Source organism: Camelina sativa, chromosome 9 (genome assembly GCF_030686135.1).
Source record: "Camelina sativa cultivar CO46 ecotype springtype chromosome 9, ASM3068613v1".
Classification (NCBI taxonomy): domain Eukaryota; kingdom Viridiplantae; phylum Streptophyta; class Magnoliopsida; order Brassicales; family Brassicaceae; genus Camelina; species Camelina sativa.
The window spans coordinates 19583330-19600258 of NC_141888.1; the positions used below are offsets into that span (position 1 = coordinate 19583330).

Here is a 16929-nt window from a genome sequence, read left to right on the forward strand (position 1 = left end):
AGATGCCAAAAATCCTCTCTATTACGTTTCGTAAGCTAGAGTGTCGATGGTTAAACAACTCATTTGCATTTGCAGGATCTTTTCCTTGTCCCCTAAAGTCTTGCATAGATAATGTCACACGATGAAACATGCACAAATACAATACAAATACAAATTATGTATGCTCATGAAGAACAAATGAAATAAAACATAGTAAAATCTACTAATCTATTGGCAAGTTCATGAGCCTCAAAATTGTTGCTAATCACTCTTGTTAAACATAATGATGACTACAAGCTTTAAAACCCCAAAGAGGTATTATAATCCACATGAACCAAAAAAAAAAACAAGAACAACGACAAACGTTTTACACTTACAAGAGCCATGACTTGTGCTGCGTCTTCTCTCTTCCAGTATTCCTCTCTATTACCTACATAAACACAATAAGCAATGACTAATCAGAGCTTTTCAAGAAAGCATAGAGCTTTTCAATTCAGACAAAAGGAACAAAGCAGAGAGCTCTCACCAATCTCCAAGAACATTGTTGGCTTGTTAGTTATTGGTCCATAATGAGTTGCTTCCAATGTAATCTACATCCACACAAAAGCAATTTGCATTCTAATCACCTCAAAACAAACTTCAATTTAAATCATTAGCAAATTCATAAGGTTGTAGTAGAGTCTTCAATACCGCGGCAAAGCATCGAGACGGGACGAGAACATCATCGGTGGCTCCTTTTAATCCCCAAATGTTTCGAAAGCTCTGTTCTTCTTTCTCTCGCTCCATCATCTTCCCCAACAAACCCATCTTCTTCATCTCCTCCCGCTCTTTTCCCAAACCTCTCCGTCATCACTCTTACTCCTCCTTGAAAATGACCGATACCCATCTCTCCGATAACCCCAATTCGTCTTCTTCCCCGATTCAACCCCCCACCAAACCCGAATCGCTTCGTTCCCTCGAGTTTCAATTAGGTTCTTCATTCACCGTCGATCCAATCATCCCACCGCCGAATCAGATCATCATCATCGTCAGTGGTCCTAGCGGAGTAGGCAAAGACGCAGTGATCACACCTTTGATGAGCGGAGTATCCAAGAAAGAGTTTTTTCTTTTTTTGTGTTTTCCAGCAAATCAGTTTAGGATCAAAGAGAGAAGAGAGAAGAGTGAAGAAGAGAGAAGAGTGAGAAAGAGAGTTGCTCTTGCAGTATGTCGAACTCTTTTTAAAAAAAAAAAAATTCCAAAGTTTCACCTTCAAAGGTGTGATTTTGGAAGTCATATGTTTTAACTAAAAATGATAGAAAAATCTCCTAGAATCACATTCAGTAGCTTTTTTAAAAATAATTGTGATTTTTTGAATAACACTAGATTTGGAGTGAGAATTATAAATTATTGATTGAATAACAAGAGATTATAGATGATTTTTATAAATTTCGTATCCAATAACATGGGATTTCAAGTGATTTTTAAAAATCACCAATTAAATAACAGGAGATTTAAGAATACTCCAAAATCTCCTAAAATTTCATATTCAATACACCCCCCCCTTAACCTTTTGAGGATCCCGCAAGAGTGTTCGATTTCACAAGTGCCTTGACAACTTGGGCAAATAATGATGCTACGAACTATGAGGCGCCCAGAATTTTTGGACAAACGTGTGTTAAGTACCCACATGTTAGTGAAAATATCTATGATGAAAAGTAAGAATAAAGAGAGACTTTCTTAATCTTAGTTTTCTCTAATCTCCACATTGTTAAACAGAACAAGAGCAAGGTCCATGTTCTATCGCTTTCATTTCTACCAATCATATACTCTGAAGTCTGGAATCTAAATTATCTCTATAAGCTTCGGATCATGCATCAGTTTTAAGTGGGATTCACACACACGGTTCGAGCATATCAGAAACTAAAACCATCCAGAGATATGTTGAACAACGAAATCTCTAGCCCCTAAATTACACCATCTATTAATGATTTATCTCCAAAACAACCTCTATTTCCATATTTGTTTAACGAATTCAATCAAAGTTGAATAAAAAATATTTATATGTGAGTATATCTGTATATACATTCAAGGGTCTTTGCATAAAGATGAAAGCACTTGAATAATAAGTCATTCTACTTCCGGAACATCTGACTTTCTAGGCAAGCCAAATTTTAAATTAGACTTTCATTTAGTAGATCATTTTAATAGTTAGAAAACCAAAGACCTTACAGAAAAAGAAAAAAATCAAAGCATCCGAATTGTAACTAGTAACCCACAAAAGCGGTTAGCGATCATACTATTCCATGAAGGCAAACTATATATTACAAAAAATAGTATATAATAGGTACCAAGACGCAAAAAACAAGATGGTAAAATACACTGATGGAGGCGGCAGCAACGGCTGTAATGGCGGCTGTGGTGACCTCCGGTGTAACGGCGACCATGGTTGCACTGAGAGATATGTATGTAAACGACCATGACCGCAATCTCCAGCCTTAGCTCCACATTTGTAGCAAAACTTATGTCCACATCTACAATGAAAATGCAATGATATATTAAGACATATGTATATAACGAAATATGAACGTTATTAATAGATATGATGATACCTGCAGGTTACTTTGATGCATCCTTTTGCAAGTTCAATCATGTGTTTGCAATTCCCACATTGACGCCACATATTCTTTTTTACTAAAGCTTCGAACTTTATATCATCAGCTGTAGGATTTGGGCTCAATCTCATGCACTCGTCGCACGACAAGTCACTATGCCACGGAACTTTACAGTTGATGCAAAAGAGTTGACCGCATTCGAAGCAGCGTCTTCTGACTCTAGCTTCTTCCGTGGATTTAAAGAAGTATTTCCAAAATCCAGCTTCTTTAGTAGATTTAGAGAGATCTTTTAACGACATTAAAGCCGAGCACCTCGGGTTTGGACAATAAATTCTCTGTTTTACAGGAATCGAGTCCTCTTTGATATTTTGTCGCCACATTTTTTTTAGTTCAGGTGTCAAAAGATCAATACAGCTTCCAAAAGTCAGCTTAGACTTGCAGCGATAGTGAGGACATCTAATCACACTTCCCTCAAGTAATAGCCTCACCTCTATATGTTTCTTCATACACACGTAACAGAATCGATGACGACATTTATTAACGCAAAACATCTGATTAGCATTAATATCATCGTCTAAACAGATACCGCAAGTCGTTTTGCGAGGAGAATTCGGAAAGAAGGATGCAAATCGTTTTCTTATAGATTGCATATTTATTTGCAAAGATCAGAATTAGCAAGCAAAAGTAGTAACGAATTCAAGGAAACGTTTGAGAAGAAAGTTCTCTTAATTTTATAAACGTGAACTTAAAAAAACAGAGCATGCGGTCGAGAGTCTTTCTGAAATAGAGATCGAAACAACTAAAAGAATAAGAAAGTTAGGAGCTAAAGTATAAAGTAAAAAGTATAAACCCTAAACAAAAACAGAAGGAAATTAGATTTTCTAGTTATCTTATTAGTAAAGTAATAATAAAAAATAAACTTGTAGATTATATTATCCGGAAAGGCGAAAATAAAGGGTGAGAGTCTATCACACACTCAATTTTTTTCTCTATTTTTTTCATTGAGAATTACGTGACATTCATAATTTTGAATAAATTTTTGTTGATTTTTTATTTTGTTTTGTAAACTAACCTTTAGTGGATTCCGCAAAAGTCTTCGATTAATCAAGTGAATAAAATAGAATCATAAAATAAGTTTAAAGAATTTGCGAAAAATAAGTTTCAAGGCCGAAGTAACAGTTGAATTAAAAAAAAATGGTAGATTCGACTATACATTATCTACATGTCCATCAATTTCTTCTAGTGATGCTCATGTGTTGGTTGTCTGAATACTCTCTACGTTTGCTTCCAATGAGTTTTGAGATATTCATATTCTAGAATTATTGGAGACTATAAAAAAAAACCATGTTTTCTTGAAAAATGCTAACATAATCTTCTCTATCTCGCTCCACAAAAACCTTATATAGTATCTCCTCCCCGTCCTCACTGTGCTGCGGCACAATCCTCTTTTCTTGGCAGCAGGTCATCTGGGGGTCTCACTGTTCTCGCTGTCCGCCCTAAGATATTTTCCCGTGAAATAGTTTTTGTCAAATTTCTTCTTCCGTTCGATTCTAGCCTTAGCTTTGCTCAAAGAGCTCCTCCACGACCTTAGATACTTAACGGTATATGCGAACCTCAGAATCCACCTATTATTCACGCTTTTCAGTTTCAAGGTGATTGAATGATACGTGAAAGAGATTGAGATCTTTTCTTGTTGTGGAATTCACAACAACACATGGACGAGAGTGTTGGACTCTCACAAACAATCTAAGATCGCAATTAAACAAGAGTATGAAGTCACACCAATAGACTTGTAAATTGACAAGATTTCAAGAGACTACACACTTTTGAAAGGAAAACACACACCCGCCCGATGTGCGGATCCTTATCTAGTTTACTTTCTAGTTCCTCCAGTCGAACTAAATATCTCTAAGCTTCGGATCATGCATCAGCTTTAAAAGTGGGATCATTGCAATACTTTTTAATGGCGACTGTGGTGTGGCATCCGCTGTAACGGCGACTGTGGTTGCATTAATTGGGAAGATACATATGGAAAATACCATGACGGCAAGCTCCAGCCTTAGTTCCACATTTGTAGCAAAACATATGTCCACATCTACGATGAAAATGCAATGATAAAAACATATGAATATGACCAAATACTTTTTTTTTTTTTTTGAAGTAAAAAATAAAAATAAAATTTGGACAAAATATGAATGTTATTAATAGAGATGATGATACCTGCAGGTTACTTTGATGCACCCTTCTGAAAGTTCAATCATGTGTTTGCACTTTTCACATTGACGCCACAATTTCTTATCCGCTAAAGCTTTGAGCATATCATCAGCTGTAGGATTTGGACCCAATTTCTGGTAATCGTCGCACGACAAGTCACTATGCCACGGAACTTTACATTTAATGCAAAAGAGTTGACCGCATTCGAAGCATTGTCTTCTAACTCTAGCTTTTTTCGTAAATTTAGAAAAGTTTCTCCAAACTCCAGCTTCTTTAATCGACATTAAAGCCGAGCACCTCGGGTTTGGGCAATAAATTCACTGTATTATAGGAATCCTGTCCTCTTTGATCCTTTGTTGCCACATCTTTCTTAGCTTAGGTGTCAAAAGATCGACACAGCTTCCAAAAGTCAGCTTAGACTTGCAGCGATAGTGAGGACATCTAATCACACTTCCCTCATGTCGTAGCATCACCTCTATATGTATCTTTATACACACGTAACAGAATCGATGACGACACTTATTAATACAAAACATCTGATTAGCATTAATATCATCATCTAAACAGATAGTGCAAGTCGTTTTGCGAGTAGCCTTGGCTTGGAAGGAGGATTCTTCACAAGCCTGCTGAGTTCAGAAACTATAGCTTCCTTTGCTTGTTTATAAGCATGTGTGATACTATTTCCGGGCACAGAAATCGGAAAGAAGGACGCAAATCGTTTTCTTATAGGTTGCATCGCAAAGATCAGAATCAGCGAGGAAAAGTAATTAAACGTGAACTAATTAAGAAAACCCGAGCATGCGAGTTTCTTTGAAATAGAGATCGAAACAACTAAAGAAATAAGAGAGGGTCGTCTATTTGTGTTAAAACGGAGCCTAAAGGAAAATACCATAAACAAAAACGCAGTCTATTGTAGAAAGAGAGGGATAACAATTTTGGAACAATCGTTTTTGTAAATTTAAAATTTTTCCAAATTTTCTTTTGGAACAATCTTTCTGAAAATTACAATTTTCCAAATTTTCTTTTTGTTTATACCACTTTTTGGAATAATCGTTTGTAAATTACAATTTTCCAAAAAAATTTATAGCACTTTTTGACGGTAAGTCGAATATAATGGACAAAATTACCTCTTTTTAAAAATAAACTAGGTAATAACCCGCACATATTGCGGATAAATCAATTCAAATAAATTTATTATTGGGAAGTTGATATTTGTTTGTGTAAAATAAAATATGTAAATAATTCTTTTTTTGTTTTATTCAAATTTACGTTTATTTTATATATAAATATGTTTCACCCATGAAATATTGAAAAGTAAATAATAATTTTAACGCGGTGAAAATATTTGTATGAAATTTATTTTAATAAAACATGAATAATTATTTAATTTTTCAAAAATAAATTAATTTGTTGTTTTTTAAAGAAGTATAATATAGTTTCAAATTAAATGACTACAAATAATTTAATTTATTTAATGAATTTTTATTTAAGTCTATAATGGTATAGATGTAACTAGGATTAATTAATAAGTTTTATTTGCTAAAATGTGCTTCAAGCTCTCTGGCGACGACACATCAGCATTTTTTCAAGAGTGCTTCTCTATTAATATATAGGGGATGAGATTAGTGGTGAAAAGGCAAATTTATATTGGCAACAATTATTGAGGTGGACAAAATGTAGAGTTATTATTTTGGACAAAAATTATTTCATCTTCCAAAAACTGGAGTAGTTAATATAGACCCATTTAATTTTCAAAGCTCATGAATTAAATTGATGTAATATCAATTGATCTTTGTTAGTGTCTGGCGATACACTAACAAAGATCGTCAACAAAACATGTCTTGATATTTCCATTGAACCTATTTGCCAAGATATTATGTAATGGTCAATTTTATTTCACAATGTTTCTTTTCTGTACGCATATAGGTTTGAATAAGAATATAGTTTTTTTTTGGTCAACATTTGAACCACAACAGCCGGCTCATTAGCTAAATTCCTACTCCCTCTGTCCCACAAAGATTGATGTTTTGAAATATTTTTTTGTCCCACAAAGATTGATGTTTTGTAAACTTCAAGAAGTAATCATTGATAATAAATAAATTTTGAATTGTTATTGGTTTAAAATTAAATAATATCTTTTTAGTCAAAAAAATATATATTTAAACTCAGTAATCATTATTTTCTTAAAATGTGTAATATCTCAAAACATCAATTTTGTGGGACAGAGGGAGTATATTTGTAGGGAACGGAACTCGATCCATGGTGTGATGGTTATATAACTACATTCATAAAAAGATAGTTATATAACTCAAAATATATGTGTTATCACAAAGGCTTAACCTTTATGTTGATTCTTTTCTCAACAAACACATTAAGGCAGCTATATGATGTCTCTTTACTTTCATTTTGGCATTGTACATACCACTAAAAATTATCTCAAAAATATATATAGAATGATAAATATATCACATAGTTATAAATGATGATGAATATATGTTGTAGTAGTAGAAGGTATTTTTCATGTTAGTATTATATAAAACAAAATACACAAGTTAAAAAAAAAAATAGTAGAAATAATTTGTTTTTTTTTTTAAATATAAAGTTCAAAAGACATGAACGTTTAAACATATACAACTTTCAAAAAGACATAACTTTTGTAATGAAAAGTTGTGATGAAAAAGCAAACAAAATACGGTGAAAAGATAGAATTCTAAACGAGGACATCAAATTTGTAAAAGTATAATAAATTATTTTGATGTCAAAATATAATCAATTAATTAACACAAAAGAATAATTATTTTTAAGTCCTAATTTGTAGAATAAGATTTAGAAGAAAAAATATTATAAAATTGTGAAAATTTTATGTTCCCGGTTAATTAACAAAACGTTCATACATGTTTATTTGTTGTCACGTCGATCATAATAAAGCGAGGTAAACAATGAAAGCTATCATAAGTATAAAACAGATGAGGCAAAAACATATTGCTGGCGCTGGTGGCATTTCTGGCGCAGGTGGCGGCGGTGATGGCTGCTGTGGAGGCCGTGGAGGCCTTGGAGGAAGACCATGACCATGTTGGCAACCTCCAGCTTGGATTCCACATCGGTAGCAAAAGCTATGCCCACATCTATCAAGAAAATACAATGCTAAATCAGCTTAAAACATTAGAACCAACTTCAAAAGAAAAATGTTATTAAATAGAGATGATACCTGCATTTTACTCGTACGCATCCTTCTTTAAGTTCAATCATTTGTTGACACTTTGGGCATTGACGCCACAGTTTCTGATCTGCCAGAGTTTTAATCTTTCTATCGTTTTCTGTAGGATATGGATGCAACCTCTTGTAAACGTCGCAGGACATGTTACTATGCCATGAAACTTTGCAGCTGATGCAAAAAATTTCACCGCATTTGAAGCACAATCTCCTAACTTCAGCTCCTCCGGTCGATTTCGAGAGCTCAGTTTCCGACATTAAAGCCGAGCACCTCGGGTTTGGGCAGTAAATTCTCTCTGATACAGGGATAGCGTCCTCTTTGATCCTTTGTTGCCACATCTTTCTAAGTTTAGGTGTCAAAATATTTTCACAGCCTTCAAAAGTCAACTTAGTCTTGCACCGGAAATAAGGACATCTAACCACACTTCCCTCGAGCAGCCGAACCTCTATATGTCGTTTCATACACTCGCAACACAATCGATGACGACATTTATCGACACAAACCATCTCATCAGCGTTAATAGCATCATCTAAACAGATATTGCAAGTTTTTTTTAGTGTAACCTTGGCTTGGTGAGGAGGATCCATAGGCATAGGTATGCTGAATTCAGAAGCTATTGTTTCTCTTGCTAGTTTATAAGCATAACTGATACTAGTTCCCTCCACGAAAATCGGAAAGCTCGAAATAAATGCTAATCTGATACGTTGTACATCCATCATTAGCAAGGCAGTTTTGTTATTCTCTGGTATGTATCTTCCCATGACCTACACTCAAAAGGCAAAAAAAATTAACCCAATCAATGATATTCATATTTTTACTATTTGGTAGACTAGTAAAACAACCAATACCTAATTCGTTTTTGTAAAAAGAAAACTTACAAATTCGTAAACTGGATAATAATCACAGTAGATTGAGATATGAGTGATCCCCATACTGGCAGCCTCGGTTAGTCCTCTCACCAATGCGATAACCTCAGCCTCCAACACTGTTATTGTGGAGTCATGATGGATTGGTCCTTTCATCTGAAACAAGATATCATCTTTGTTCCCAAATATTGCAACTCCAAATCCGGCCAACGAGTTCTCCTCACTTACCAAACCTTTAAAGTAAAGGGTGCATAACTGATCAGGAACGTCGACGGGGTAATTTTCCGGTGAAGGTCTTGCGGTGTCATCAATACTAGGGTGCTCCGTATGCATCTTTCTTTGCTACACGGTGTTGAAGGGATCGGATTCTATAGTCTTATAAACGCTTTATGCGAATAAACAATGATCCAAAACGAAAAGGGACTATATCTTTGGATATATTTGTGCAACGATTCTAGTTAATAATATCCCGAAAATACAGGGTGTTTTAATTTTTTATTTTATATAATTATCCGTAAATTGTAAGAGTCATACGTTTTATTAGGAAAATATGTTTGGGATTAAAAAGTTGAATTTGTTATTCATTGTTCAGTTTTCTTGTCGCTCAAGTTTTGATCTACCTTACCAAATTTCTTCTGAGTTAAACAGTGTATGTAATGAGAATGCCTCAGTAGTTGTTGTTTTGTGCAATATGTTTGTTTTGTACTCTTTTTATTTTCATGGACACAATTCCGTACTCTCTCTGTGTTATTTTTAAAAATATCTATGAAACAAAAAAAATTCTTAAAAATATCACGTACTTTAAAAAAGTAGGGAGTACTATGTTAGAGATTTCAAGCAAAACCAAAGATAAGAAGATGAGCTATCTAAGTTAATTCGTCTAACTAAACCTCCAACGTTGTTTGTCTTAGCGCTGGGCATTCGGGTTACCCGTTTGGGTTCGGGTATTATCCGTTCGGGTTCGGGTTAATGGGTAATGGAAAATAGAACCCATTCGGGTATTTTACTATTTTGGGTTCGGTTCGGTTCGGGTAGTACCGGGTTCGGGTCGGTTTGGGTTACAATTTTCAGAACCCAATTAGTACCCGAACTACCGGGTACCCGAAAAAATATAATTAAAATTAATAAAATTTAAATAAATTTAGTTAAAGTTTGACTTATGTGACAATATATTTTAGATATTTTGATTATTTTTGATATTTAGGTATAAAACTAAAAAAAATATTCAAAATTATAATCATAACTTTAGGGTAATTGCATTATATTAATGATAAATATTATAAATATGTTTATCTGTTCGGGTTTATTGGGTACCCAAACGGGTACCGGGTATTACCCGACCCTAACCCGAACCCACGGGTATTAGAAAATAGAACCCAATAGGGTTTTATAGGCAAACCCGAACCCAACCCGAACCCGGTTTTTTGGGTCGGGTTCCGGGTTGGGTATTCGGGTACGGTTTTTATGCCCAGGCCTAGTTTGTCTTATGGTTATATAAGTACTAGAAATAAGCTCGCGCGCGATGCGCGAGATATATTTAATTTTATTTTTATTAGTTATGATATATTTCAAATTTAGAAATGTATTTTTTATATGAATTTTTTTAAAAAATTTTAATATTTATTCATTTTTATATATGGTTCGTAATATTTGATGCAAAATAAAATAAACAAAACATATCGGAAATTTTTTTAGTGAAGTAATTAAATCTCTCAAAGTTTTGTTGTTTTGGATTTTACTACTTTGTGATAAATTGTTAGGTTCTTAGAGCATCTCCAACCCCACTCTATTTTAAAGTCAAAACTCTGTTATAGAGTAACATTTGCTCTAACCCTACTCTATATCTTACTCTAAAATAGAGTAAATGGTACGATTACCCTATATGCAACTTTAATTTTTTACACTAACTCTATTTTTTAGTATAAAATAGATTGAAATATTGAAAATACTATGCTCTACTTTAGAGTAAAAAAAATAGAATATATATTGGAGATAGTCTTAGCACACATGAGATTTGTACAGAGACCATATATCAGACATTCGAAACAAAAATTGAGTATTGAAAATTGTTTACAAATATTACCAAATAAATCTCATCTTTCCCTACATCTTTTCGAAAGCTGTAATATATGGATGCAATCAAGACTTATATGATCGTAAAGAAAAATAATTGATAAATAATTATCTTTTTTCGAGTGGTTTTACAACTTTATATATTCTTTAACTCAATCTTGATATTTGATTTTCTTTTTGACTCCACAATATGTTGCTACGGTTTGATTTTTTTCAGTTAGCCTCCTAACAAATATCTTGTGAATTATAAACTCTATATGAATGCTTAGAATGTGTTATACTTCTATGATGATGGGTTATTTCTCGGTCTTTGTCTCTATTCTTATTCATTATGTTCTTTTAATTGTCAAAAAAATGAACTCTCCAATATTTCAATTGGTGTAGATGGAAGGGAAGACAAAATTAGAAAAATTGATATCAACAATAGATACATTCCAATTATTTTTCTGATATAACTACATTTCTAATTTATTTTAACTTACATCTAAATGCTTTTTTTAATTAACTATATAAAAACATATAATATCTATATGTTGACTTTTTCATCAGATTTTGATGATTTTAAAATAAGATATGTGAGGAAAAAAAATCTGACCGACTCAAATTCATCCAATCAATAAACTAAATTTCTAAAACCTGAATTTTGTACTATACTAATGAGATTATGATTCTAGACAATATGTTTCACAAGGTAAAAGAAAAATCACCAATGATTATTTTGAATATTTAATAAATGTACTAATGATTTATCATATGCTCCAGTGTTTACTCTCTAATCTTGTAATCACTCTTAATATAAAAATTTGGAATAATGCATATTAAAATATGGCTCATGTCACAAAAATTTATGAAATATTTTATACTACATCTCACATTAAATTTTGAATAAAATTCATGAAAGGAAAAATGTGTCAAATTTAATATTTTTAGATTCGATATATTATATCTATTTTCTAATCATTTTAAAATATATACTATAATTACTATTAAATTATTTTGTGAAACTATTGTTTCCTACTATATCATAGGATGATTAAGCAATTATGTTATTTTTCTTTTATTTTAGTACATACGTTTTAAAGACAGTCAAACTATAACTTATAGAATATTAAATATAATTTAATTTAATCTGAGTTTTGTCTTTAATACAATACATATGATTATTGAATACAATGTGATTTTTTAAATATATTAGAACATATTTTATATTTTTAAAATTAGTCTGTCATAAATTAATTTGGCTTCAATTTTTATTTTAAAAATATGAAAACTTTTTTTGTTTTAATTGGTTCGATCAGTAGTTTCATTTTTATCTGAGTTTTGTCTTTAATACAATATATATGATTATTGAATACAATGTGATTTTTTAAAATATATTAGTACATATTCTATATTTTAAAATTAGTCTATCATAAATGAACTTGGTTTCAATTTTTTCTTTAAAAGTATGAAAACTTTTTTTTTGTTTTAATTGGTTTGGTCAGTAGTTTTATTTTTAAGTTATATGGTATAAGCTTTTATTAGGAAATATATTATATGTTAAAATTAAAAAGTTGGAAGAAATATATTTTTGTAACAATGTGATTTTTTAAAAAAAAATCAACTATACACCATATAAGATATAAATAAAATAAAGTATGTAAAAAATGCTTAATTTATGATTAGTAAGAAAAATATGTGTCACAAATATAGAGCGCCAAGTGTTGCATTGGCAGACAAAGTTAGAAAAAACATTCTCATATTATATAAGATATATTAGAACATATTTTATATTTTTAAATTAGTCTGTCATAGATTAATTTGGCTTCAATTTTTATTTTAAAAATATGAAAACTTTTTTTGTTTTAATTGGTTCGATCAGTAGTTTCATTTTTATCTGAGTTTTCTCTTTAATACAATATATATGATTATTGAATACAATGTGATTTTTAAAAATATATTAGTACATATTCTATATTTTAAAATTAGTCTATCATAAATGAACTTGGTTTCAATTTTTACTTTACAAGTATGAAAACTTTTTTTGTTTTAATTGGTTTGATCAGTAGTTTTATTTTTAAGTTATATGGTATAAGCTTTTATTAGGAAATATATTATATGTTAAAATTAAAAAGTTGGAAGAAATATATTTTTGTAACAATGTGATTTTTTTTTTAAAAATCAACTATACACCATATAAGATATAAATAAAATAAAGTATGTAAAAAATGTTTAATTTATGGTTAGTAAGAAAAACATATGTCACAAATATAGAGCGCCAAGTGTCGCATTGGCAGGCAAAATTAGAAAAAAAATTTCTCATATTATATAAGATATTTTTTTAATTATCGTCATGAACAATCTCCGAATCAAATTATTTTATTCTTTTATGAAAAATGAACACAAAGAAATATTATAAAGACAATAATAACAACTAAGGAAAGAGTACAAATACCACAATCCACAAGTATCCTTTCTCGATGGGGGCAACCTCCTTGCTTCCATTCGGCTCCACATGTGTAGCAAAATGAATATCCACATCTACCACCAACTAACCATGAATATCTAATAAAGCTTAAATGGAAATAGAAAATATAATTAGACAGTTATATATACCTGCAAGTTACATGGATGCATCCTTCTGAAAGTTCGATCATATGTTGGCACTTTTCACATTGACGCCACAATTCTTCATATGCTAGAACTGTTAGCTTCATATCATCTGACATACGATTGATAGATAATCTCTTGTAATCGTTACACGACAAGTTACTATGCCACGAAACTTTGCAGTTAATGCAAAAGCGCTCCCCGCATCTGAAGCATCTCATAGATTTATCTTCAGTAGATTTAGAGATTTCGGTTTTTGACATTAAAGCCGAGCACCTCGGGTTTGGGCAATAAAGTCTGTCCGTTAACGGAATCGATTCCTCTAAAATCCTTTGTTTCCACATCACTTTTAGTTTAGATGTCAAAATATGGACACAGCTTCTAAGAGTCAGCTTAGACTCACATTGATAATAAGGACAAGTAGGTATAGTTCCCTTGAGTAGGCTTACATCAATATATCGTTTCATGCATTCCACACAGAAATGATGATTGCATAAAGCAACATAATACATCTGATCAGCTTTAAAATCATCATCTAAACATATACTGCAACTCTCAGGAACCACAAGTAAACTGATTTCAGAATCTATTGTTTCCATTGCAAATTAATAACAATTAGAAGATGATCCGAGAAAAAAAAACATCTAATTAGATGATTAAATAGGTTAAATAACAAATATATATATATATATATACAGTATATGTAAATTCTGGTTATGCGTGAGTGCAATTAGTTTGAAAGTAATTAAATAACTTTTTATCAAATTGAAAATCTTTTTCTTTTTGGTTGGTGCAAGTATTTAAATAGACATTTGTAAATGTAAATAAATATGTATAAACTCTAAAGTAATTGTAATAAAGTATCTTATATATTGTTAATAAAATAGACCTAGATATTATGGTAATAGATATAAATTATAAATTTTCTTTATTATATCAAATAATAAACCATTTCAAATATTCAATTTAAAAACTTATTCTAGATTATCTAAATAAAATAGCAAAAAAATATTATTTAAATAATATGCAAATAAAATAAATAGAGATGTTAAACTAAAAGAAATTGTAATATAAATTAGTTCAAATTCATATCAAAAAATAGATACAATAAAAAAATCAACATAAATCATGCAAAATAAAAATGGAAAAAAAATGATAAAAAAAAATGTAGAACAAACAAAGAAAAGCTCTACAAATTGTTATTTTTGCCGTATGAGTGAACACAATTGATAAGATTATTCAAAAGTGGGCTTTCCAATGATTTGTCACGGTAAGTTTACAAAAGCCACGGACCGTATTAGTTATGTCATGAACTTAACACATCATCTGTTGAGATTTATATGCAAGAACCATGTAACGTAAATGGTCATCTGGCATGTGCTAAGTTTTGTTCTTTTAGAAACAATTGTTTTGTTTTGGCTCTTTTCTCTCTCTTTGAAAAGGACGACAACAAAGGCGAAACCTAGTTTTCTCTTTCCTTGCCGTCGGTTGGCCTCACGCCTCCGGCGAGAAATCTTCTTTCTCCCCCCTCTTCCTTTCTACTCCCTTCCAGAATTTCGATGACGAATCAAGACCCCCCAGACCCGGATCTGGGATCTACCACAGAGGCAATTCCAAAACCAATTCCATCTCAGACTCAAATCTCCGGAATCGCTCCAGAGCAAGCTAAGGGTAATGGAAACTCTTCAGGTTCGGTTGCTGCTCCACCTCAAACAACTCGAATCGACTCTAATACAACTCAAACAGAAGAATCACCAGCTGCTAAGGAAATCCCAGATCCGCTCCTTATTCACTCAGCAGAGATGAAATCTCCATCGATAATAGATGATACGCAACTCCAATGGGCCGAGAGGTTTGATCCCTCACTCCGAAACTTAAGCAAAGCCACTCAACCTACCTTCACGGAAGATGGTACTCCACGCGTTCGTGCTCCAGCCTCAGTCATTCTCAAAGCAACAGACACATGGAAGGAACATATAGTCGCCCATTTCCACGGAAACCCTCCACCAGTTGGTAAAATCTTTGTCGATCTGAATCCAATTTGGGGGAGAGAAGGTCGCATAAGTATTCGTTGCTTAGCAAACGGGATAGTGCTAATCTATATTCCATCTGAAGCCACTCGAAAATGGGTTCTTGAAGTTGGGTGTTGGCAGGCTGGAAATTGTCTGTTCACGGTGACACCCTGGTCTCCAACCGCTTCTCTCCAGCCAGTCAAGCTAATCTCATTACCAATATGGGTAGTATTAAAGGATGCCCCCCCCCAACTGTACTCCTTGTCCGGACTAAGTACGATAGCATCAGGCATAGGAGAGCCACTTCATACGGAGAAGCACCAATTACCGCCTCTAGCCGCTGATACAAGGATTAAGGTCGAAATTCTTCTCAAGAAGGTTCTGCCGCAATCAGTGTTAGTAGAGGATGATGATGGGAATGAGGTCAGAATTTGGGTCGAATATCCTCGTCTTCCACCAAAGTGTGACTACTGTTGTGAGTTTGGCCACCTTTACCATCGTTGTCCTGTAGCTCCGTCCATCTCCCAAAATAAGACGAACCAAATCCCAGCTGATACATCAACCAAACCAAATCATGGGTCAGTCGCTTCCAGTCTTCCTGCAACAGATTCAATTGAACCATCTGCTCCAGTTAAGGAGCCCACATCCACAATTGCCCCTCCCAAGTCCAACCATCGCTATCTGGTTTCTCCTCCCACTGATCAGAGAAGTGAATGGACGGTCGTTACCCATCGTTCTCGCTCTCCAAAGAAGCTCGATTCTAAGGTAAATGAAGTAAAGGACAATGCTTCTACATTAGCCCCTAGAATTGCTACTGTTGAGACTGGTTTGGAGACAAATTCTGGTCAGGCTGAAACTAGTAAGAAACCGGGTCCAAGGGCTCAGGATGAAGTCAGTCTGACTTCTACTTCACTAGGTAAAGGAGCGAGAAAGCCCTCAACTAAGCAAGTTCAAGTGCAGTTTGGGAAGATTGGAAAGATAATAGGGAACTCCACAAGTGGACGGCATCCTTCCAAGGGTCGTCCCCATCATCAAGCTTGAAAGCTTTGCTTTCAGCTCCTTTTGCCCACCATAATGATGATGAAGATTTTTTGTTATAATATAAGAGGATTTAATACAATCTCTAGACAGCAACAACTTAAGAGTTGGGTTATGTCTCACAGACCTCGTATAGGAGGCATTTTGGAAACAAGGGTCCAGGAAGATAATGCGGATCCTATTTTGGCATTCAGTTTTCCAGGTTGGCGGTACGTAAATAACTACTCTCACACTGCTTCTAATGGGAGAATTTGGGTAGTCTGACCCCCGGAAGTGAAGGTTTTCATCTACAGGAAGACGGATCAGGTTATTACTTGTGGGGTATTTGACCCTAATTTGAACCAGTCTTATAC

General features: G+C 33.1%; 2 protein-coding genes and 2 pseudogenes across 2 annotated transcripts; all 4 read right to left on the minus strand.

Moving 5' to 3' along the window:
- Positions 1-955: 955 nt before the first annotated feature.
- LOC104715291 (E3 ubiquitin-protein ligase RSL1 pseudogene) lies at positions 956-3220 on the minus strand (annotated as a pseudogene).
- Positions 3221-4032: 812 nt separating this feature from the next.
- LOC109126426 (E3 ubiquitin-protein ligase RSL1 pseudogene) lies at positions 4033-5520 on the minus strand (annotated as a pseudogene).
- Positions 5521-7661: 2141 nt separating this feature from the next.
- LOC104715292 (E3 ubiquitin-protein ligase RSL1-like) lies at positions 7662-9227 on the minus strand. The gene is made up of 3 exons (XM_087467474.1): positions 8877-9227; positions 7993-8762; positions 7662-7909 (listed from the first exon to the last, which is right to left on the minus strand). Exons 1-3 carry the CDS (start codon positions 9195-9197, stop codon positions 7702-7704), a joined length of 1299 nt encoding a protein of 432 aa, XP_087323600.1. The 5' UTR covers positions 9198-9227; the 3' UTR covers positions 7662-7701.
- A 3992-nt stretch (positions 9228-13219) lies between these two features.
- On the minus strand, positions 13220-14159 carry LOC104711007 (E3 ubiquitin-protein ligase RSL1-like). Its single transcript, XM_010427675.2, has 2 exons — positions 13533-14159; positions 13220-13457 (listed from the first exon to the last, which is right to left on the minus strand). The coding sequence occupies exons 1-2, from the start codon at positions 14123-14125 to the stop codon at positions 13304-13306; spliced, it is 747 nt and encodes a 248-aa protein (XP_010425977.2). The 5' UTR covers positions 14126-14159; the 3' UTR covers positions 13220-13303.
- Positions 14160-16929: the final 2770 nt, after the last annotated feature.